Source organism: Leptonychotes weddellii, chromosome X (assembly GCF_054177405.1).
Source record: "Leptonychotes weddellii isolate Sample4059 chromosome X, ASM5417740v2, whole genome shotgun sequence".
In the NCBI taxonomy this organism is placed as follows: domain Eukaryota; kingdom Metazoa; phylum Chordata; class Mammalia; order Carnivora; family Phocidae; genus Leptonychotes; species Leptonychotes weddellii.
In genome coordinates, this window is record NC_138385.1 from 687,901 (window position 1) to 712,423 (window position 24,523).

The 24,523-nt window shown below is 42.2% G+C and overlaps 2 protein-coding genes, 1 long non-coding RNA gene and 1 pseudogene across 11 annotated transcripts in view; 2 read left to right on the forward strand and 2 right to left on the reverse strand.

Annotated features, from left to right (window-relative positions):
- The window catches only part of F8 (coagulation factor VIII), a 133,697-nt gene extending 116,083 nt beyond the window's left edge, over positions 1 to 17,614 (forward strand). For 7 of the 9 annotated variants that reach the window (XM_081807991.1, XM_031031877.2, XM_031031875.2 and 4 more), the window contains 4 exons: positions 3,021 to 3,165; positions 3,544 to 3,692; positions 4,444 to 4,620; positions 12,681 to 17,614. In XM_081807991.1, coding sequence (XP_081664117.1) covers positions 3,021 to 3,165; positions 3,544 to 3,692; positions 4,444 to 4,620; positions 12,681 to 12,836 — 627 coding nt within the window. In that variant the 3' untranslated portion in view covers positions 12,837 to 17,614. The remainder of the gene's footprint in view (positions 1 to 3,020; positions 3,166 to 3,543; positions 3,693 to 4,443; positions 4,621 to 12,680) is intronic. The other 2 variants (XM_081807992.1, XM_081807993.1) reach the window with 2 other exon arrangements.
- LOC145717750 (uncharacterized) lies at positions 4,536 to 8,981 on the reverse strand. The gene is made up of 3 exons (XR_014141133.1): positions 8,869 to 8,981; positions 4,907 to 5,012; positions 4,536 to 4,662 (listed from the first exon to the last, which is right to left on the reverse strand). It is a non-coding gene; the product is annotated as an uncharacterized LOC145717750 (long non-coding RNA).
- Positions 5,226 to 8,094, reverse strand: LOC115942199 (protein CEBPZOS pseudogene; annotated as a pseudogene).
- A 1,671-nt stretch (positions 17,615 to 19,285) lies between the features above and the next one.
- On the forward strand, positions 19,286 to 20,893 carry SMIM9 (small integral membrane protein 9). Its single transcript, XM_006736926.2, has 2 exons — positions 19,286 to 19,427; positions 20,723 to 20,893. Exons 1-2 carry the CDS (start codon positions 19,286 to 19,288, stop codon positions 20,854 to 20,856), a joined length of 276 nt encoding a protein of 91 aa, XP_006736989.1. The 3' UTR covers positions 20,857 to 20,893.
- The last annotated feature ends 3,630 nt before the right edge of the window (positions 20,894 to 24,523 follow it).

The window sequence follows — 24,523 nt, forward strand, 5'->3', positions numbered from 1 at the left end:
ATTGGGAAGTGTGGGTCCTCCAACTTTGTTCTTCTTTTTCCAGATTGTTTTGGCTGTCTGTGTCCCTTGCAGTTCCATATGCATTTAGGATTGGCTTTCACATTTCTGCAAAACAAGTCACTGAGATTTTGATAGGGGTTGTATTGAATCTCTATATTGCCTTGGGGACTATGGCCATCTTAACAATATTAAATGTTCAGTTTACTGAAACAGGATGACTTTCCATTTATTTAGGTCCTCTTTAATTTCTTTCAGCAATAATTTGTAATTTTCAGTGCACAAGTCTTGCACCTCCTTGGCTAAATTTATTCCTATGTATTTAATTCCATTTGATGATATATTTTTTAAAGATTTTATTTATTTATTTGACAGAGACACAGGGAGAGAGGGAACACAAGCAGAGGGAGTGGGAGAGGGAGAAGCAGGCTTCCCACAGAGCAGGGAGCCCGATGCGGGGCTCGATCCCAGGACCCTGGGATCACGACCTAAGCCAAAGGCAGACGCTTAACGACTGAGCCACCCAGGTGCCCCATCCATTTGATGATATTTTAAATAGAATTGTTGGGGGTGTCTGGGTGGCTCAGTCAGTTAAGTGTCTGCCTTTGGCTCAGGTCATGATCTCAGGGTCCTAGAGTTGAGTCCCCCATCAGGCTCCCTGCTCATCAGGGATCTGCTTCTCCCTCTGCCCCTCCCCGCTGCTGATGCTCTTTCAAATAAATAAATAAAATCTTTAAAAAAATAGAACTGTCAATTTCATTTTAGATTTTTTCACTGCTACTATATAGAAACACAACTGATTTTTGTGTGTTGATCTCATATCCTGCTACTTTGTTGAATTCACTTATTAACTCTATGTGTTTTGTGTATTGTTTAGGATTTTTTATATGCAAGATTATGTCATCTGAGAATAGAGATAGTTTTCCTTCTTCATTTCCAATTTAGAAGCCTTTTATTTCTTTTTCTTGTGTCATTGCTCTGGCTAGGATTTCCATTACAATCCTGAATAGAAGCAGTGAAAGCAAGAATTCTTGTCTTGTTCCTGATGTTAGGAGAAAAGCTTTCAGTCTTCCACCATTGAGTATGACATTAGCTATGGGCATTTCATAAATGCCCTTTATTATGTTTGGTAATTCCCGTTCTATTCCTAGTTTGCTGTTGTTTTTTGTCAGGAAAAATTGGGTTTTGCTCAATGCTTTTTCTGCATCGAGAGGATCATGTGGGTTTTTTCAACTTTGTTTTATTAATTTAGTGTTAAATAATTTTCTTATGTTGAAGCATCTTTGTATTCCTGGGAGAATTCTTATTTGGACATGAAATGTAATATTTATAATGTGCTGCTGGATTCAGTTTGCTAAAATTATTTGAGGATTTCTGCATCTATATTCTTTTTTTTTAAAGATTTTCTTTATTTATTTGAGACAGAGGGAGAGCACAAGCAGGGAGGAGTATCAGAGGGAGAGGGAGAAGCAGACTCCCCACTGTGCAGGGAGCCCAACACGGGGCTCATTCCCAGGACCTTGAGATCATGACCTGAACAGAAGGCAGATGCTTAACCAACTGAGCCACCCAGGCGCTCCTATATTCTTTTTTTTTAGAGATTTTATTTATTTATTTGAGAAAGTGAGTGTGAGCAAGTGAGAGAGAGAACACGAGTGGGGGGAGGAGCAGAGGGAGAGGGAGAAGCAGACTCCCCACTGAGCATGGAGCCCAACACGGGGCTCGATCCTGGGACTCCAGATCATGACCTGAGCCAAAGGCAGACACTTAACCAACTGAGCCACCCAGGCACCCCTCTATATTCTTGTTTCAAAGATTTTTTGTTTATTATATGAAAGAGAGAGAATGAGTGGGGTGGGGGGCAGAGTGAGAGGAAGAAGCAGGCTCCCCGCTGAGCAGGGAGCCCGCTGTGGGACTCGATCCCGAGACCCTGTGATCATGACCTGAGCTGAAGGCAGTCGCTTAACTGACTGAGCCACCCAGGCGCCCCGGCAAAACAATTTCTTAGAAAATTCCCCATAATACTATTACTCTGCTGTGTGATTATATAACAGACTTACACTGATTCCTATTTTAGTGTATTCAAGCAGATACAAATCCCAGGTGTTTTGTAAAAGATAATTTTCAACTTTCCGGGGCACCTGGGTGGCTCAGTCGTTAAGCATCTGCCTTCGGCTCAGGTCATGATCCCAGGGTTCTGGGACCAAGCCCCGCATCGGGCTCCCTGCTTAGTGGGAAGCCTGCTTCTCCCTCTCCCACTCCCCCAGCTTGTGTTCCTTCTCTCACTTTGTCTGTGTCTCTCAAATAAATAAATAAAATCTTTAAAAAAAACTTTTTTCAACTTTCCTTATACTATGTGCCATGGTTTAAATCTAGGCCTTTTGAATAGGCATTACTATCATATTTCTCAAACTGTGTTCCTTTTCCTTTAAATATGCTGTGCACTTTCCTCTGGAACCTAGACTTGTCAAGGTCTTAAACCCCACATGATGGATGTTACCATGTGTCTCGAATTCATACACAAGGAATTATTAATTAAAGCCTCACAGTTCATGCACACACACACACACACAGCCCACATTCTTGGAAGATTATTCTGAGGCCAGTAAGTGAGGCAGACTTTCACAGCTGACTCTGGCCTAAGCTGGTGCTTCTCAAACTTCGAATTCTGATTCAGTAGATCCGGAATAGAGCCCAAGATACGGTATTTCTAATTGCTCCCAGGTGATGCTGATACTGCAGGATTAGCAAGACCCTAAGTGGCTTCCTCAACTTTGATGAGCCTTTTACAGGACCCCAAAATAGAAGACCACTTCACCTGCCCACACTTAATCTCCCTTGTTCCATTCTTCTTCCAGGTGTTTCTCTCCTTCATGTATTCCATTCTCACATCTGTCTAGCTAGAATGGTTTTATTTGTGTGTGTTGAATGCTGTTGAGAAATGCACAAAGCAAGATTAGGAGGCAGATATGATTGGGAGCAATTGCTTTTTACTGTCTCCACTTGCTAATTCCTCCCTACAGGTCTTCTTTGGCAATGTGGATTCATCTGGGATAAAACACAATATTTTTAACCCTCCAATTATTGCTCGGTACATCCGTTTGCACCCAACACATTACAGCATCCGCAGCACTCTTCGCATGGAGCTGATGGGCTGTGATTTAAACAGTAAGTGCCAAGTCATCATGTGTCCTTCCCTCTCCCAACACTGGGGAGGATGACTAACTGTCCTAGTGTTCTGAAGAGTAGGGGGATTTCGCTGGGCACAAAACTATTAATGCTAAAACCAGCCCAGTCCTGAGCAAACCCAGGACTTGGTCATTCGAAACATGGGATTCCCTAGGGGCAGCACCTCCCAAGGTACTATTAACAAGGCAAATCAAAGTCAAACAGAACTGAGAAGGGCTGACCCAAAAATGAGGGGCAGGTCAGGTTAACAGTAAAAGAATCGGTGCCGAAGTCAATGCCTGAGAAATGACGTCAGGATGACAGTTGCCCTGTGGGTGCATCTTCTCCTGACGATTACATCCCTTTCATTTCTCTGAGGTTGCAGCATGCCACTGGGGATGGAGAATAAAGCAATATCGGATGCCCAGATTACTGCCTCATCCTACTTAAACAGTATGTTTGCCACTTGGTCTCCTTCACAAGCCCGATTACACCTCCAGGGGAGGACTAACGCCTGGAGACCTCAGGTAAGAGGCAACAAATTTGCCATTTAACTGATGCAGAGGAGGGAGTACAGGTTGGGAAAGAATAGGGAAGGTCCTTGACTGTTTCTTTAGAGGCATTTCTGTCACCTGACTGTTCCCAAAAAAGTGTCAAGGGTGGTTGCCTCTGGGGGGAAAAATCCCTGCAGATGTCTAGTGGATGTGCCATGTGATCTCACACAGCATTTGTGGGGGGAAATAATCCCTAACTGAACCTCCTAGAAGCAGAATCTCTATATGCAATCCTGGGCAGATGTCTGTGAAGGACTTGCAGTAGCTGAAGTAGTTTCTCGGTGCCTCAAAGGAAAGTGCCACAGCCATGTACAGTTCATTGGGCACAGTTGTTTTTCCAGAACCAGTGAATTTGTGATTTTCAATCACTGAATAGCTTTTGGTGATGAATGCAGTCAATGGTCTCTGCTCCTCCAAGGGGCTTACTTTAAGCAAAACAGCTTGTATAACACATTGCCGAACTTGTAATACTCTAGTCCATCTATATACGGCTCTATATTCATTTAGCCAACATTTACTGAGCACCTATTGAATGGCAGACGGATACAGGGACGAATCATGAAAAATTTCGGCAATGAAGTTGCTTAGAGTCTAATAAGGGAGACTGACAAAGAGACCATTGAGATGCAGAGTGATACGTGCTATGACATGGTGAAGAAAGGATGTGGGGATTTCTGGGAGCAAATAGTAAGCAAAAGGATACTAGTCTAACTGACTTCCCCAGGCAAATAATCCAAAAGAGTGGCTGCAAGTGGACTTCCAGAAGATAATGAGAGTCACAGGAATAACCACGCAGGGAGTAAAATCGCTCCTTACCAGCATGTATGTGAAGGAGTTCCTCATCAGCAGTAGTCAAGATGGCCACGACTGGACTCTTTTTCTTCACAATGGCAAAGTAAAGGTATGCTGGTCTCATGCGAAAGGCACAAGAGCTCTCCTAGGGCTTGACATTTAGAAACATAACAAGGTTGATATAAGATCAAACTTTCAAGATAAATTTTATTGAGTCTCTATAGTAATAGGACACCATGAAAGACATTTTGGGAGGACACAGTGACTCCAAGCAAGGACGTACAATCCCAGGAAAGAGCAGAGTAGAGCCAAAAGTTGATTATCCTCATGGATGTTGATGTCATCCAGGATGATGGCAAGAATCAGAGGGCTGAAGAAGAATGAGAATTACTTGCCAGATGTTTAAAGATGTCTGTATCCTCATCAGCAACTTAGAGTCCCAAGCCTCGTTGATCTTTAACATATGGGACCCAGACAATCTTCCTTCTTGATGTGGGTTTGCTGGATAAGTCAACAAATTATGCTAATTAGAGGACATGACAAAAGTCTTGCTATCCCATGAGTAATGAGAGAATGAATAGTTCATCTCTATCGTCTTTCTTTTTCATCAAGAATTAACCATGGTGTGGCCCTTACCAATCTCCTTTGCTCTCTAAGCTCCCCCCCCCATACTAAGAAACTCTCAGGTCCCTAAAAACAGCATGTTCTTTCTCATACCAGGCTTTTACATTCTACCTGTTTACATACTGTTTATTCTACCTAGAACAATTCTTTCCTAGGTACTTAGCACTGCCCCTTTTACTTGGCTCATTCTTTAAGTCTCAGATAAACATCTTCTCCTCCAGGAAGAATTCCCTGATCCTCCAATGCTGGATTAGACTTCTGCTTCTGGCAGTTCAGTGGACCAGAGTATAGATAATATGTATGCTAGAGGATATTCCCATTTTTTAAAGGGTATATCTCTGATACATGCTACCATATGGATGAACCTTGAATGCATTATGTTAAATGAAATAGGCCACACCCCATGGTGGGGCATGGGAAATGTGGTGTCCAGAAATAGGCCAGACATAAAAGGACCATTTATATGAGTGTATTAGAGAGGCTTCTCCAGAGAAACAGATCCAATAGAATGTGTGTGTGCATGCACACCTATGTATGTTTGTGTGTGTATAAAGAGATTATTGTAAGGAACTGGCTCATGATTATGAAGACTGACAAGTCCCAAGATCTGCAGGGTGAACCAGCAAGCTGGAGACCCAGGAGTACCAATGGTCTAGTTCCGGTCCGAGTCCAAAAGCCTGAGAACCAAGGTAGCTGATGGTGTAAATTCCAGGCTGAAGGCCAGCAGGCTCAAGACTTAGGAAGGGCCAGTAATTCAGTTTGAGCCCCAAAGCTGGAAAAGCCAATGTCCCAGTTCAAAGGCAGTCAGGCAGGAAGAGTTCTTATTCAGAGGAAGGTCAGCCTTTTTATTCTCTTCAGGCTTTCAAAGGTTTGGAAGAAAATCTGCTTTATTCACTCTACCATTTGAATGTTAATCTTACCCAAAAACATCCTCACAGGCACACCCAGAATAGTGTTTGACCAAATATCCGGGTACCTCCTGACCTAGGCAAGTTGGCACACAGAATTAACAATTATAATGAGGTACCTGGAATAGGCAAGTTCATGGAGACTGAAAGTAGAACAGAGGTTACCGAAGACTTGGGGAGAGGATAATGGAGAGTTACTGTCTAATGCATAGAGTTTCAGTTTTGCAAGATGAAGAATTCTGGAGATGGATGGTGGTGATGCTTGTACAACATTGTGAATCTATTTAATGCCACTGAATTGTACACTTAAAACTGATCAAAATGGTAAATTATATGTTATGTATATATTATCACGATAAGAAGGCTATCTCACTTATAGTACATACTTCTTTTTTTTTTAAAGATTTTATTTATTTATTTGAGAGGGAGAGAGAGCAGGCAAGAGCACAAGAGCAGAGGGAGGGAGAAGCAGACTCCCCACTGAGCAGGGAGCCCAACGATCCCAGGACCCGGGGATCATGACCTAAGCCGAAGGCAGACACTTCACTGAGCCACCCAGGCACTCTATAGTACATACCTTTTTTTTTTTTCCTTCCTTCTCCTAGTCTTTTATTTGTTAAGCAGTAGTCTTTAATAATAAATGCCAAAGGAAAGCAACAAACAAAAGCAGGGGATTTGCATAGTGGATGGGAAATGACTGTGAGCCATGGCAGACCAGAAGTTCCTGTTTTGTTCTGTGGGGCCAGGAGTCTGCAATGTGGTGTGCTCATCTTTCTTCTCCCCCACAAAGGTCTCAAACAGCTTAGATGGGAGGCCGAACGTGATGACTGGTCCTAATTTTTGCTATTCAGCCATTTTTCTTTTTTTTTTTTTTAAAGATTTTATTTATTTATTTGACAGAGAGAGACACAGCGAGAGAGGAAACATAAGCCGAGGGGGAGTGGGAGAGGGAGAAGCAGGCTTCCCACTGAGCAGGGAGCCCCATGCGGGGCTCGATCCTAGGACCCTGGGATCATGACCTGAGCCAAAGGCAGACGCTTAACGACTGAGCCACCCAGGCGCCCCAGCCATTTTTCTTGATCGTGCTCTCTGACTCCGTACATTCCAGACTGTTCAATGGATTTGTAATAAACTTCCAAGATGAAGGGAAATTTCTTGCTCATTGTTTGCCTGAAATCTTGGCTTGCATTCATCTTATTAAACAAAAAATATGCTCCAAAAACGCCCAAGAGTTCAACAACTAAAACTCCTTTAAAGATCTTTGCCACTGGTTCCATAGTGCGGGCCATCCTGAGGTGCATACTTCTTAATGCATTGTTACACTCGGTAAGGAAAGGGGACTCTCCAGTCCCCAAATAAAACCCCATGAGCTTTTATTTGAAAATAATGAGCTGAAATCATAGCAAACAGAGGTAAAATATGAGAAAATGTAAAATGGATGACCTTTCCTAAAGGAAAATGCTTATATTAGTGTTATTAGGAGACTAAGCTTTGAGCAAAATGCAAGGAAAACTGAACGCATTAGGTAATGAACCCCAGAAAGGAGCTAAAGTAGTTGCAGGTTAGTAGCACCTCCTGGCATCTGGAAGTCCACTCAGAAGAAAGCACTCCCAGTTTAGGTCCCCAAGATTCCCACATCCTTAAATGATAAGATCATAAATATTAGCAAACATGCAAGACAACAAACCAACTTGACTGCAAGTGAGCAGAGGGGCTCCTGGCTAGCTCAGTCGGTAGAGCATATGACTCTTGATCTCAGAGTCATGAGTTCAAGCCCCCACATTGGGTGTGGAGCCTACTTTTTTAAAGATTTTATTTATTTATTTGAGAGAGAGAAAGCACAAGCAGGGGGAGTGGGAGAGGGAGAAGCAGACTCCCCACTGAGCAGAGAGCCTGACACGGGGACGCAATCCCAGGACCCTGGGATCATGACCTGAGCCGAAGGCAGACGCTCCACCGACTGAGCCACCCAGGCGTCCCGGGTGTGGAGCCTACTTTAAAAAAATTAATGAAATTAAATTTAAAAAAACAAGTGAGCAAGAACAATCAATACAGAGTTAGTATCGAAAAACATCAGAAATTGATGAACTACGAAAACATAAAAATAAATGACAAATTATCCAAAATTATTAGGCGGTTTTGGGAAAACAAAAGTACTTTTAGAAATGAAAAACATAGGGGTGCCTGGGTGGCTCAGTTGGTTAAGCATCTGCCATCGGCTTGGGTCATGGTCCTGGGGTCCTGGATCGAGTCCTGCATCGGGCTCCTTGCTCAGCAGAGAGCCTGTTTCTCCTTTCCCTCTACCTACTGCTCCCCCTGCTTGTGCTCTCTCACTCGCTCGCGCTGTCAAATAAATAAATAAAATCTTTGAAAAAAAAAAAGAAATGAAAAACATAATTGTTGAAGCTTGAAAATCAAAGAAAGACTTAGGGGCGCCTGGGTGGCTCAGTCGTTAAGCGTCTGCCTTCGGCTCAGGTCATGATCCCAGGGTCCTGGGATCCAGCCCCGCATCAGGCTCCCTGCTCGGTAGGAAGCCTGCTTATCTCTCTCCCACTCCCCCTGCTTGTGTTACCTCTCTGTGTCTCTCTCTGTCAAATAAATAAAATCTTAAAAAAAAAAAAAAAAAGACTTAATAGCAGATTAGACACAGCCAAAGAGAATTTAGTCAATAGGAAGATATAGCTGAAGAAATTACCTAGGATGGAGCACAGAAGACAAAACATATAAAAGGAAATTACATAACCGGAATCCCAGAATGAAAGGGAAAATACAGTGGAGAAATGGCAAAATGTTCACTTTAAAAAGAAAACCGCCAGTTATTTTACCTGCAAAAATGGATTTTTTTGGAATAGCAGAGAATTCCAATCTGGAACAAGCAAGCTAGGGCCGAACCATAGGCAAGTCTACAGAACAAAAGAGAGGCACACCCTTTTAATACAGGAAAGGGGGGAGTTGGGAGGAGCTGTTATAAACAAAAAGTCCATTGGAATAAACTGGAAGTTGGAAGTGTAGTGGTTTCTCATTGGCTGAGTTGTGACTGTCTCTTATTGGCTGGGCTGTTGCAGGGATGAGGGTGGAGGAGGGGTGAACCTTCCTCCCTCCTGCTCTGGTAGTAAAGTAGTAAAGAAAATGGTATCCTTTTGTTGGATTTTCAATTGAAGATAAGTGGTAAGGTGTGAGAGCTCACCCTGCTGGCCTCCTGACTCCATTCTAAAGGAGGTTTCCTTTTATTAATTTTCACAAAACAAACAAGGACTAGCACTTTTGCCACTTCTATTCAACATGTTACTGGAAGTTATAACCAGAGAAATTAGTCAAGAGAAAGAAATAAAAGGCATCTAAATTGGAAAGGAAGAAATAAATCTTTCTTCACCAGTGCTATGAATATATATTTTTAATTGCATAAAACCACCCATAACTCACCTACAGAATAGCTAGAATACAAAGAATACTATAAGTTTCTATTTACAAGTCAGTAGAAAATAAACATGCAGAGCCAGCTGAGCTAGCTCCAAAGCTCACTCTGGAGAGTCTAGGAGAGACTGTGCAAAAAAAAAAGAGAAAAGGTCAGTGGTAGAAAACAAAATCACTTCTGGAAAGAGAAATTCCCACCCTGAGTGAAGAAATACTAATACTCAAGACCTGTGGATCAGAGCATTGGCTTCTGGAACCAAAAGGAAAGGGATTGAAAGTATGTAGGACTAGAGGTGACACTGTTTCTGGTGAAGGGCGATATATCTGTTGGAGGCTTGGTGATGAACAAGAACAGAAATCAACTGGTGGAAATCAAGTGTCCTATAAAAGCAAAAACATCACAAGACGCGAGCCCCTTTCTGTCCCATCTATTAAAGAAATTGCACTTCACTTTATCAACAGTGGAGGGTGCTCCTGGACTAACAAACCTAATACTCCACCCAACTTTCTTATCCCTGCCTACATAAAATCATCTGTTATTTCTGGAACAAGAAATTATAAAGAATTTCTAAATGAACAGAAAACAGCAAACGAGGTAAAATGTGTTATTGTTCTTGATTTTTCACTGCCTCCTTCCTTGAAAACTCCATTGACTTTGGGCTTGGCAATAGTACTCATTTTGACCAATGGAATGTGAGTCCGAACAGAAACTTTAAATGTGTATGTTTGACTCAGTCTCTTGTGCTTCTGCCATGAGATAAAAATGTCCAACCTGAGAAGACACATGGAACAGGAGCCTCGGCCTGGAGCAGAGCTTCATTGAACCCAGAGCATTCTTTGTCTCTAGATACCACTTCCCAGTAAAAGGAAGCTGGGATCCTTATTTATTTATTTATTTATAAATATTTTATTTATTTATTTGAGAGAGAGAGGAGGGTCAGAGGGAGAAACAGACTCCCTGTCAAGCAGGGAGCCCGATGTGGGACTCGATCCCGGGACTCGATCCCGAGACTCCAGGATCATGACCTGAGCCGAAGGCAGTCGCTTAACCAACTGAGCCACCCAGGCGCCCCGAAGCTGGGATCCTTAGAAAAATTACTGATTCCAAAGCTGGAGCAAAGAAACTGCCAGGTATCTTGGAACATCTTGGTGTGCCAGAATGCACAAACACTAATGGGGTCTTATAAAAAGGACACAAGAGCTGGATTGAAGGGGTTCCTGCTGGCCAAATTTGAGACAATTTGAGCATCAAAAAGAATAATGATGGTAATGGATTATAATACATACGATAAAGAAAGAATCCAGGAGTCCAGAATCATAGCTTAAAATATAAAGGGAGAGGAGGAGCTTTTCTCCATAGAAGAATTCCAGCTAAGAAATGTAGAAGAAATGACAAAATTAGGAAATCAATTTGCATTCATCAATATACTATTTAATACTTGTAGGGAACTTTAATGAATGCTGAAACCATTGGATGAAAGCTTGTTGGGGAATATTTACACGGTCTCAAAGTATCATCCCACAGATTGTTCGGGAAGGGAAATGATCACCTTTAGAACAGAGTGATCTGGTGGGCACCACCTTTACCGTGTGATCACACTTTGCATCATCAATTTATGGGACAAACTAGCATCATGTGTCCCCTGATGTGATGTAATGGGAAGGACACATCATGCACTGGGTTTTCTCACTAAAAATATTTAACCAAGGGGCACCTGGGTGGCGCAGTTGGTTAAGCGTCAGACTCTTGGTATAGGCTGAGGACTTGATCTCAGGGTTGTGAGATGCAGTCCCGTGTGAGATTCCCTCTGCTCCTCCCGCTTGGGTGTGCTCACTCTCTCTCTCTGTCTCTAAAATCAATCAATCAATCAATGTTAAAAAAATATTTAACCAAAATCTAATAATGAGAAAACAGACAAATTTAGAATGTGGGTTCTACAACACAATAGTCCTACACTTTTAAAAATGTCCATGTCATGAAGGACAAAAAAAGTCCAGATACTAGGAGTCTGTTCTAGATTAAAGGTGATTTAAAGAGATATGATAAGTAAATGTGATGTGTGGTTTTTATTAGATTCTGGATTGGAAAAATTGTATAAAGGGTATCATACTGATAACTGGAAATTTTAGAATACTAGGCTATATTATATCAATATTACATTGGGGGATATGAAAATGTTATTCTGTGGTTATAAATACCCTATTTTTAGGTTTGACATGCTGAAGTAGTTAGGAGCAAAATGACATGAGGTTTACAACTTCCTTTCAAGTAGTTCAGAAAATGTGTGTGTGTGTGTGTGTGTAAGCATGTGTGTAGAGAAATAGATGATATGTTAACAATTACTGAATCTAGGTGAAGGATTTAAGTGTTCATTGCATTATTCTTTCAATTTCTTGAGGTTGGTAACATTTTAAAATTAAAACTTGAGGGGACAAAGCAAGGAATAAGTCTAGCAGAAGACGTACAAGCCTCCAAATATACCGTAAACATTTGTCGAAAAATCCCAGAATAGGGACTTTAATGTTTCTCAAGAGTTTCATCAAACACACAAACTTTAACAAATGTTTATAGTGTATTTGCCATGTATATACATTATACTATATATTCTATGTGACCAAGGTCTCTGACCCTCATGGAGCTGACTGACATTGTGTTGCTTTTGTTATTATCTAAAGTTAGTACCAAGAGGTGTGAAACCAACGTATGAAAGCAAGTCACGTTGGTTGGACTGTAGATACCATTTAGTGAGTGCTTACTGTGCACTTTCCTGGGCAAAAGTCTGACTCCCCCCTCCACCCGGCTCAGCAGGCAGATGTGGGGTGTAACCTCGCACAAAACATTCAATTTCACTAAGATTTTGGCAAGTGGGTGAGAACATTCCAGATATAAGGCCTAGCTGGAGCAAAGGCCTCCACGGCAGGCTAGCCAGGTGCTCTTAATTCTAGATGTCACTTTCCCAGGCCGATGCATAGGATGCAGAGTCATCCAGTCACCCCCCCACCCCCCGGTTCAGTCCTGGACTCCCAATGGGGAGTGGAAAAACGTCTGTGCATTGCAATGGGCCCTGCGATAGATGCTAGTGAGGCGGAGGGCCATGTTGGGGGCGGAGGTATGGGTTTGCGGCTGACACAGTGGGAGGCCAATGGAGCCGGGGGAAGGGGGACAAACATTGTAATGTTCTTCCTGTCAGACAACTAATAAATGCTATCTTTCTTCTTTCAGGTTTTTCAGGGAAATCAAGACTCTTTCACACCTGTGGTGAACTCTCTAGACCCGCCCCTACTGACTCGCTACCTTCGAATTTACCCCCAGAGCTGGGCACGCCAGATTGCCCTGAGGCTGGAGGTTCTGGGCTGTGAGGCACAGCAGCTGTCCTGAGGGTCCAGCACCCCTCAGACTTGTCTTCTGCCTCCGAGCCCAGCCTCCAGGTTATTTCCTGCCCCACGATGCCCATGGCGCCATGACTTTTCTATGTGGTTAGACTACACGGTCCTAGCAGACACTGCCCTGAAGCCTCCCAAATCAACTGTCATTAATCCTGCGTTTCCTGGGAGCGTTGCATTCAGTTGAACTCTTCACCATTTGCTGCAACTGCTCCCAGATTGGCTTTTCCTTCCCATGTAATGAGGAAAGGAGAAAACTCATCTGGAAAGCATTCTCCTCCTGACAAATTAGGTCTCTCACACAGCCACCACTTCCTCTTTTGTAGAAAAACAGTGTGTTTAAAGTTGGCAGAAGATATTCATGAAGTAAGCATTTCAGATTAGGCTTCATACATTTAAAATAAAACCCTCATTTGTTTCTTATCCTGGTGAAGCATGGAGCAAAACATGTTTGGGGATCATATCACCACAGCCTTGAAGCCAAAGGCAAGTCATCTTAACAATCTGCAAAATGTAGATAATGTAAGAACCAGTACATAAAGTCTATTTTTGCCTCCTTATAGATAGATACAATTATCTTAGTTGGTCATACTCTTCCCTCAAAAACTAGTGTTTTTAAACTGAGACTCACAGGTGGGATTCAAGAACCGCCCCCCCCAATTCCCTGACATTATATACAACATTATGTATGAATGCATATGTGCGTTTTTCTGACAACAGTGTCCAAAGATTTCATCAGAGTTTTAAAGGAGCGAATGGCTTTAAAGAGTTCAATTTAATCTCAGAAGGATGTACAAATAAAGCCATTTGGTCTTAATTCTAACCAACAAGTAAAATAATAGGTTAGGATCACAGAAGTAAAATGACAATGTCCCCTTGAAATATGTGGTGACCAAGAAAGGTAATAATCATAATAGATTTCTAAAGAGCATATTTTTAATATTCCCACAGAGAAACAAGGAAAATCCATGGCTGTCTGGGATAGGAGCTTCACCTGTATAATTCTAGTGATACACTCATTTTACTCCCTCCCTCAGCTAATTTCCTGCTGAAACACAGCAAAAATGAAGCAGGGGAAATTCTATACCGTGACGGGAAACTAGAGTCCCAATTACATAGCTGGAGTTTCAAGGAGTCAGAAGAACACTGAGCTGGCGAAAGCAGAGCGAAAAGACCTCTAGTGCACCCCACCCGCCATGCAGGACGCGCCTCCACCTGCTTCTTACACCTGCTTGCCCCCCTCACTATGACTCCACAAACATTTCCTAGATGGCAAAGGGGGCTAGAGGCAAGGATAAACCATAGAGCAGCTGGAGGAAGCATCCAAAGTTGGCAATCCAGAGCAATTTAAAAACAGGAGTTCCTAGTGTAAGAGAAAAATGTATTACAATCTCAGAAGAAGTAAGAAAATAAATGCTTTTTTTCCACAAGCTAGAGCATTTTCTAATAATCCTGCTTGACGCTGATCCGACCTTTTGGGGGAATGTAGCACAAACCACAACGATGAAGGTACAAAGGGTCATAATTCTGTAAGATTGTAAGGTCAGAGGTTAATTTACAGAAATCAATAAATTGTTTTTCTTAATAGCCTGGTAGAAAAGTTAACCCCAAAGGTGATATGGTTTTATTTCCTGTAAAAGTTTAGTCACTCTTATGTCTAACTTAATGACCATGTTTTGGCATTCTTTTCCTATTGACTATATACATCTCTATTTCTCAAATGCTCTTGGACCCAGGCCTTTTGTCTTCCTGCTGATTTCCTCAATAACTAAATAAAATCTTGGCACATACAAACAAATGCCTTCGAGATCTGTATTTCTACACTGGAAATAAAAATGTGAACACTCATATTAAAAACAAACAGAGGCACTGAATAGCAGGATGGAGACTTTAGAAAACCAAATTAGTGAGTTAGAAAACCAGATTAAACTGAGCCCAGAGTAGAAAGTGATATCATTTACAAGAGGTAAAATAAAATTTTAAAAATTAGAAATGGAGCCTTGATCCAGGAGAATACTTTATATAGAGAGAGACTGAAAGAGAAAGGGGAGTTGCAAGATGAATAAGTTCTAGAGCTGTGCTGTACAATATTGTGCCTGTGGTCAAATAAAACAATAGGAAAAACTTTGGGATAAAATAACAATAATAATCAAACAAATTTGAATCTTCAGATCAGAGTCTGTTAATGCAAAGCAAAATTAAAGAAAGACCGGAACAGGGGCACCTGGGTGGCTCAGTCGTTAACCGTCCGCCTTCAACTCAAGTCATGATCCCAGGGTCCTGGGATCGAGCCCCGCATCGGGCTCCCTGCTCCGCGGGAAGTGAGTTATTTACAAAATCACTGAGATCATAGCAAGTTAATTTTCAGAAGATCAGGAAGCAAATTCACTCTCCTATGACAAATATAGTCTCTAAGTGAACAAATACAATTTTCTCTCACAAGCATTTTATCAAACATAATCTCAAGGTTACAAGTCAACAATCTTTGGAAGATACATACTAAAACAAGTCTATTTTTCAGTGTTATAGAGAAGTTTAGGGGCGCCTGGGTGGCTCAGTCGGTTGGGCGTCTGCCTTCGGCTTGGTCGTGATCCGGGGTCCTGGGATCGAGCCCCACGTCGGGCTCCCAGCTCATCAGGGAACCTGCTTCTCCCTCTCCCTCTGCCTCTCCCCTGCTCGTGCTCTCTCTCTCACATAAATAAAATATTTTTTTAAAAAAGAAAAGTTTAGTGTACAGACTATATAGAAATCGAGCTTTATGATGACAAGATACAGATTTAGACTTCACTTTATTGCTTATAAAATGTAACAATTTCTAACCTTCTTCCTCGACTATCTCATCACAGGGTGATGACTGACAGTGCTTCTAGAAACTTTGTGGATACAATTTCATCCATATTGCAAACCAAGACTGAGACTATTTATAAAATTTTATTGAGGGGTATCTTAAAAGACCTAAATAATTGGGATTAGAAGACTCAATGTTACAAAGATTTCCGTTCTTCACAGACAGATCTACAGATTCAACCAATCTCAATCTAACTTCCTGCATTTTCTCATTGTGGAATCAAGCATGTGGACATGTAAAAGGCCAAGAATAGCCAAAATATTCCCAATATCAGAAAGCAACATTTATTTTATTTTTTAAGATTTTTTATTTATTTTTAAGTAATCTCTATAACCAAATGGGGCTCAAACTCACAACTCTGAGATCAGGAATCACATGTTATCCTGACTGAGCCAGCCAAGTGCCCCAGCAACATTTATTTTAAAGCTATAGTCATTGGGGCGCCTGTGTGGCTCAGTCAGTTAAGTGTCTGCCTTTGGCTCAGGTCATGATCCCAGGGTCCTGGGATCGAGTCCCGCATTGGGCTCCCTGCTCAGTGGGGAGCCTGCTTCTCCCTCTCCCTCTGCCGCTTCCCCCGCTTGTGCTTTCTCTCTCTCACTCTCTGTCAAATAAATAAATAAAATCTTAAAAAAAAATAAAGTCACAGTAATTAAGACAACGTGGTATTGACACTTGATTCATGACAAAAAAGCTCTCCAGAACAGTGGTACAGGGTCAATCAGAAATCCATATGAAAAATTGAAATTTGGGGCACCTAGCTGGCTCAGTCAGTAGAGCATGTGACTCTTGATCCCGGAGTCATGAGTTCGAGCCCCACCTTGGAGGTAGTGATTACTAAAAATAAGGAAATAAACTTAAAAAAAAGAGAAAGCTATTTTTTTAAAAAAAGAAATTTGACCCCTTCCTCACACTATACAAAATAAAATCAGTTTTAAGGTAATTAAAGCTCTCTGAACAACAAACAATAAAACTTCTAGGAGGGTCATGGACAGGTTTCTTAAACAGCATCCCCAAAACCACTAACCATGAAGGAAAAGATGAATAAATTTGACTACATTTAGATTCAGATCTTCTGTTCATTCACAGAGCGGGAGAAGATATTTGTAGCATATGTACAATTGACAAATGGATGTGGGAGCTGGTGGAACTCTCTTCTGCTGTGGTATAATCATTCTGGAAAACAGCCTGGCATTATCTACCAAAGTTGGGCATGTGGATGCCCTACGATAATTCTCTTGGGTAATGACCTAGGAGTAGAATTGCCATGTAAGCCATGAGACAGGGGAGCACCATCCGTAACAGCTCCAAACTGGAAACCAGCTCTCTTGCATATGTTTCCTAGTGGCTCGTTTCTTTTTAAAGATTTTATTTGTTTATCTGACAGAGAGAGAGACACACACACACAGCGAGAGAGGGAACACAAGCAGGGGGAGTGGGAAAGGGAGAAGCAGGCTCCCCGCTGAGCAGGGAGCCCGATGTGGAGGCTCAATCCCAGGACCCCGGGATCATGATGTGAGCCGAAGGCAGACGCTTCACTGACTGAGCCACCCAGGCTCCCCTTTAGTTGCTCATTTTAATTGCTGTATACTATTATGTTATTTGGTATATATCATAATTTATCCATTGTTTTTCTGATAGAACTCTAATAGATCATTTATGCTGGTTCTTCCATGGAGGGGATCATCTTTTCTTAAAAATTAACTTGTATGATGGGGCACCTTGGTGGCTCAGTCGGTTGAACATCCAGCTCTTGGTTTCCGCTCAGATCATGGTCTCAGGGGTCATGGGACTAAGCCCTAGGTCGAGCTCTGCACTCGGCAGGGAATCTGCTTGAGATTCTCTCTCACTGCCCCTCCCCTCACTCACCTGCATGCTCGCGCTCTCTGTCTCTGTCTCTCTCTAAAATAAATAAATCTTTAAAAATATTAATTTGTAAGAGTTGTTTGTATGTTGAGAATATTACCCTATTTGTCATATATGCTATGAAATGTATTACCTAATTTGTCATTCGTCATGTATATTTCTTTACAATATTTCTTTACATTTTTTATGCAATAAATTTATCATCAGTACTTTCAAATATGGTTTGGGATTTTATAACATGCTTAAAGTAGCTTTTTCCACACCAAGATTATAAAAACTTTCACCCATATTTTATTCCAATATGTATATAATTTTATTTTTGTTTAGTCCTTGATCCATCTAGAATTTATTTTTGTGTGTAGGGCCTTTCCTTCAGTGCACCCAAATGAATAGCTGATCATATTAAACCAGCTCTCTTTTCTCCACTAATATGAAATGCCAGTTTTATCATTATTTAAAGTCCCATGTGTACACTATTGTAAAGTATAGTAGATACCATGTGGCAAATAAAATATCTGAGAATTCTTCAAGCCTAAAAGGAAACACAGATGTTTGTACATAGACAGAAAAAGATGCCTCTATGTTTAGCTGTCGGAGAGAGGTGGGGGGAGGGTCATATGCATAGATGATATCACAAGGGATGGTAGAGTTCTATTTGGAATTTTAGAGACCTTAGGAGAAGACTCTGACCAGCGTCTTCTGCAAACTAGTTCTATTAGACTGAAGCCTAATTCACTGGCTTCTTTGGATCCTTTGTCACTAAGTCAATTTTCAGGTAAGTGGCTTCCCACCCGACATGGGTCTCTTTAAGCCCTATCAAACAATAGATGAATGTATTAGTTATAAATGTCTTAAGTAATAGAAAGTCCAGATTAGGGGACACCTGGGTGGCTCAGTCGGTGAAGCGTCTGCGTTCAGCTCAGGTGATTATCCCGGAGTCCCGGGATCAAGCCCCGTGTCGGGCTCCCTGCTCGGTGGAGAGCCTGCTTCTCCCTCTGCCCCTCACCCTGCTCGGGTGAGCCCAACGCAGGGCTCGATCCCAGGACCCTGGGATCATGACCTGAGCCGAAGGCAGACGCTTAACCGACTGAGCTACCCAGGCGCCCCTAAATAAATAAAATCTTAAAAAAAAAAAAGTCCAAATTAGAATGGCTCAAATAGGGGTTATTTTTTCTCATACCAAGGGAAAATGGTAGCACCATCTCTTTTATCAAGACAGGAGAAAGTCTTCCCAGAAGCTACCCAACAGATTTCTGTTAGTCCTCATTGTCCAGACTATGTTACCCAACCATTGCTAGCTGCAAGGATGGCTGGGAAAGGCAGGCTTCAGCTTTTCTAGTTCCTCCAGTAAGTGAATAAGGGATGGGAAGGACTGTTGGCTCAGGCAATAAACAAAATTTGCTATCCATTCATTCATTCAAAAACAATTTATTGGGGTGCCTGGGTGGCTCAGTCGGTTAAGTGTCTGCCTTTGGCTCAGGTCATGATCCCAGGGTCCTGGGATCGAGCCCTGCGTTGGGCTCCATGCTCAGTGCAGAGTCTGCTGGAGATCCTCTCTCTCTCCCTCTCCTGCTGTCCCTCCCCCGCTGGTCACTCTCTCTAAAAAACAAAAACAAAACCCCACCATTTTCTAACTTTTCAGACAAAGCTGCTTTGGAAAGAGCCAAGTAAAAGGACATCTCCCTTTGGCCAAACAAGCTAGGAGTACAGCTGAGTGGCCTTAAGGAGAATCCATGGAGCCCCAGAAGCTGCTGAACATTGGATTTCTGCTGTGTTCCATGAGTTGCCTCTCGTTGGAGACTGCAGCTTCCTCTACATCACCTTTATCTGTCTTTGGAATACAAGACAAAGCAGGATCGAAACCACACTCAAGGGGTGTGTTTGCTGTTAGGATCAATGTTCCTATTATCTTTGTGAGACATAAGACTCATGTCTCAGGTCAGGAAAAGCTGATTTTGTATTGAAAAATAGTGTTCACAGGGGCACCTGGGTGGCTCAGTCAGTTAAGCGGCTGACTCTTGATTTTGGCTCGGGTCCTGATCTCAGGGTCCTGAGATCAAGCCCTGCACTGGGCTCTGCTTGGCGGGGAGTCTGCTTAGGATTCTCTCTCTCCTTCTCCCTCTGCCCCCCAACCCCCCGCTTATGCTGTCTCTCACTCTCTCTCAAATAAATAAATAAATCTTTATTTTTTCAAAGATTTTATTTATTTATTTGACAGAGAGAACACAAGCAGAGGGAGCAGCAGAGGGAGGGGAAGAAGCAGGCTCCCCGCTGAGCAGGGAGCCCTATGTGGGGGCTCGATCCCAGGACCCTGGGATCATGACCTGAGCCAAAGGCAGACGCTTAACCTACTGAGCCACCCAGGCCCCCCAATAAATAAATCTTTTAAAAAAAGAGAAGAAAAATAGTGTTCACAGTAAAGCAAACTATTCTGGTTTGGTCAATTTAGATCAACAGGCACTAACCCACCGACTGTGCACCAAGCCCTTTGCAGAATGACATGGATTAGGAGTTCACAGATGGGCAGCCAAACCCCTAGATGCCAATCTTCTGTGAAATATGACAAAGGCTCCCCGAGGACAAAGGGATAATTAAAGTTGTTTGGGGGGAGGGGTTAGGGAAGACTTGTTCTCAAAGCCCAGCTGCTGACATGCACACATATAGTGCTCAGATCTTTTCACTATGACCTCAAAACAACCCTTGAGATATCTGGGACAGAGATTATTATTTCTGTTTGACGTACAAGGAGGCACAGATGATATTCATCTATGGGTACCTTTTTTTTTAATGTATATTCCTTGAAAGTCTTAGAGGCATCACAGCAAAGTAGTTAAGAATATGGGCTCTGGGGGCACCTGGGTGGCTCAGTTGGTGAGGCGTCTGCCTTTGGCTCAGGTCATGATCCCAGGGTCCTGGGATCGAGCCCCACATCGGGCTCCTTGCTCAGCGGGGAGCCTGCATCTCCATCTCCCTCTGCTGCTGCCCCTGCTTATGTGCATGTGCTCTCTCCCTGTCAAATAAATAAATATTTTTTAAAAAAGAATATGGGCTCTGGGCAACTATAAGAGCATGATATCTGGGACACTAATTTGAACTTGAACCAGGGTTCACATCCCAGCCTTCTCATGTACTTGATCTCTCCTCATTGAACATCTGTGCTTTTTCTGCAGAAAACCACAGGTTCTGGCTCAGCAACTTCAGAGATTACTTGTGGGATCTCATCAAGAGCTCCATACCTCCAGCAGCTATTTTTGCTTTTCTTCTCGCCATAGTCCTAGTGGGGACCCTCTGCTGCCTCACGTAAGCTGCTGTGGGGTGAGGAGAGGGAGGGAGACCTGAGGGGGAGGAAGAACAATCAAGTTCCCCACCAGCCTATACATCTATAATTACGGGCAAGTTTTAAGGAAGGTAATTCTTGTTTTATCCAACCCACTCCATCCATTACCAGCAACTTACAGGTAACATTGAATAACCAGCATTTCCAACTGATTTTTTTTCTTACTAACTTCATTAACTCCTAATTATCTTTCCTTTTGGTTTAGGAATTATACATGGAAAATATACAATTAACTATGTTTTCAAGTGTCACAAATTCAAAATTTGCCACAATATTTATCTATATAAACCACATGAAGTCAAAGAGATCTCTGAAATAGTTAACAAAATAAATATAGGTAGAAAAATCTTATTTTTATTAATCCAATCAGAATTTACCAGAAGATGACTACTTGCCTGTCTCTGTCCTAGTTGCTAGTGAGACAGAGAAATAAGACAACTGAATAATTGTCTGGTGGGTCAATGCTATGGTGGGAGACGGAGTCCAAGTGGGAGAACCTATGAGAGCATGCTAAAGGATTGTTCAAACTGCACAATCTAATAAAGTGACTGAGGGCAAAGATCAGGTAAGGGTGTGGCATCGCCACCTAAGACTCCTGATAATCTGAAATGATCACAGGATCAGGAACCCTGTCTAGGAAACTACCTTGGACATGGTTACTGACACATAGAACTGATTGGAGCCAAACAGATGTTAGCTAAGTTTTTGAGAGAACCTTATTGCTGAAGAAACTGTGAGCCAGAACGAAATGAACTGTCTGTTGTGTGAGCCTTAAAACAGTATTTGGACCTCTGATCTTCCATGAGAAGGCCACAGGCTTTGAAGTTTCCTAGGATGGCATGCTCCCCAACACTTGCTTCAGTCACAGCCACAGAGAATAATGGACAGGAAGAACCTCCGAGAAGGTGGGCAGTGGGCCACAGAGCTTCTCCTATAAAGCAGATCAGGCCTAATCACACTGCTGTGTGTCTCCCATTATTCCTTTTTCCAAATGGGAATGTTTCTGGTGGTTATACTCTTCCTGCTCCATCGTTGCATTTGGGGTGTGGAGATCAGGAGCAGATAACTTGTTTTACTTAATAAGTTACTCAAACCAAGAGGAGCTGCACCCAGATTTGAGAGAACCAAGCATCACCCAGGTACTTTGGACTTTGAGCTGGATACAGTGATAAATGGGATTTTCATCTCATGATAAAATTGTGCTACAAGTCAGTTGTCGTGGAAGCGGACAGACAGGAGTTCTGTGTTCAGGGTATTATCAGGGATCAACACCTGTGGAGTGTGGGGGGAGGAAGGGAGAAGTCAAACTGCTTTGCAAGCCCAAAAAAGCCTCCACTGACCCCATCAGAGTTGTCCCACATTAGCCTAAAATGGCTAAAACTTTTTTTTTTTTTTGAAAGAACAAGGGATGGGGGGCAAAGGGAGAGAGAGAATCTCAAGCAGTCTCCACGCCCAGCACAGAGCCCGATGCAGGGGCTCGATCTCAGGACCCTGAGATCATGACTTGAGCCGAAATCAAGAGTCAGAGGCTTAACTGACTGAGCCACCCAGGCACCCCTGAAGTGGCTGAAATTTTATAGAGGCTCTGTGTTGACAACACTCTCAGCAGCTAGAGAAATAAGGCTCTTCTCAAGGGGGATCCTGAGTGGCATATTTCCGTGAGCCCTACAGGGTGGCTGTATTCCACATATGGAAGGAAAAATGAAACAGAGAAAGGCTGCATTTCCCAACGAAAGAAACCAGGACTCAAGTCAAGATATATCTGATTCTCCATCTCCTGAGTCATCGTTACTCAAACTCTGGCCAGCAAGCCAGCTGCATCGGAAGCATCTGAGGTATTGGTTCAACATACATATTCAGAAGGACTTCTGTGGAGATAAAGCAGGCAACATGCCAGAAGAAATACTTCCTTCTTTGAAGTAGATGCCTCAACCTGAGGAGAAAAACCATTAAGGCCTGGCTGGGAACAAGCAAGCTGGCTCGTGAAAGAAACACCAGTGAGGACAGTGAGGGCAAGAGGGAAGACAAGATACAGCAAAACAAAAGAAGACTTTGATGAAGAAATATAAAAGGAGATAGGCAAGACAGGATTTAAAAAGCCAGAACCATTAAATAGACATGAGTAATTTATATAAAAAACCTTATTTAGTGATTAAGAAATATTTCAGTGAAACTAATATGAAAAGAAACACTGATAGATGCAGGGGGCACATAATTAACTTCTTTGTAGAAGAGGACCAAAATAATACAACAGGAAAAGAACACTTCGAGGTATAATTTTTTAAATGTTGCCGTAATAAAGGAAGCTTTGAGTCTATCGTCATAAAGGCACATGAAGTCCCAGGAAAAATTGGCACTTGATACTGGGCACATAGTAGACTCTCAATAATACTGAGTTTTTAAAAAAGATTTTATTTTTAAGTAATCTCTACCCCCAATGTGGGGCTTGAACTCACAACCCCAAGATCAGGAGTCGCATTCTCCATCAACTGAGCCAGCCCAGTGCCCCAGTAATACTGATTTTTTAAAAATACATTTCCCTAGGGCGCCTGGGTGGCTCAGTCATTAGTGTGCTCTCTCTTTCTCTGTCTCTCAAATAAATAAAATCTTAAAAAAAATACATTTCACCGTGAGGATTGGAAAGAGTTTCTCTGTGCCTCTTATCCTTAAACTAAGTGCTTCGTTGCCTGAGGAAATCATCATGGAAGCCTTGTTCATCTCTCAGTGCTAAGAAGTATGCAAAGAAACGTGTATAAGGAATTTTTAGTATGGTTTATAATAGTGAAAAAATAGAAACAACTTAAATGTCCATTGGCTGGTTAAAGAAAGCACCAAATGTTCATACCATGAGTACTATATAGTCACCAAAATGTTGTTGTAGAGGATAATTACATGGAATCATATTCAAGAAATATTAAGTTGGAAAAAGCGGATTATAACAGAGGATATACAATTTAAACTAATTTGTTATTAGAAACTAAGGGCACCTGGTTAAGCATCAGTCAGTTAAGCACCAGACTGTTGATGACAGTCTGGGTCTTGATCTCTGGGTCGTCAGTTCAAGCCCGGTGTTGGGCTCTGCTATCATGGAGCCTACTTAAAAACAAAAAAAAATAAAAATTAATTTAAAAAACTATATGTACAGGGTAAAAAGCTTTTAAGGATCTAACCAAAGTATTAGACATTGGTTATGTCCTTGTGGTGGTAAATGGGTGGTTGTAATTATTTTTTTTTAAAGATTTTATTTATTTGACACAGAGAGAGAGACAGTGAGAGAGGGGACACAAGCAGGGGGAGTGGGAGAGGGAGAAGCAGGCTTCCCGCGGAGCGGGGAGCCCGACGCGGGGCTCGATCCCAGGACCCTGGGACCATGACCTGAGCCGAAGGCAGACGCTGAACGATGGAGCCACCCAGGCGCCCCTGTGGTCATAATTATTATTACTATTGTTGTTTTATTGATTTTCATCTAACTGCACTTCCTACTCTTTTCAGAACAACTTGTATTGTTTAGTTAGTTTTTTAGCAAATACTTTATTTTCTTAAAAGATTTGTCTGTTTATTTGAGAGAGAGAGTGTAAGTGGGAAGGGGCAGAGGGAGAGGGAAAGAAAGAATCTTCAAGCAGACTCTGAGCAC

Bases quoted from the DNA above. Each gene is read 5' to 3' on its own strand.
- SMIM9 (XM_006736926.2), top strand. From the start codon at position 19,286: ATGGAGCCCCAGAAGCTGCTGAACATTGGATTTCTGCTGTGTTCCATG. The intron at 19,428-20,722 runs GTGTGTTTGCTG...CTTTTTCTGCAG, and splicing joins ATCGAAACCACACTCAAGGG to AAAACCACAGGTTCTGGCTC.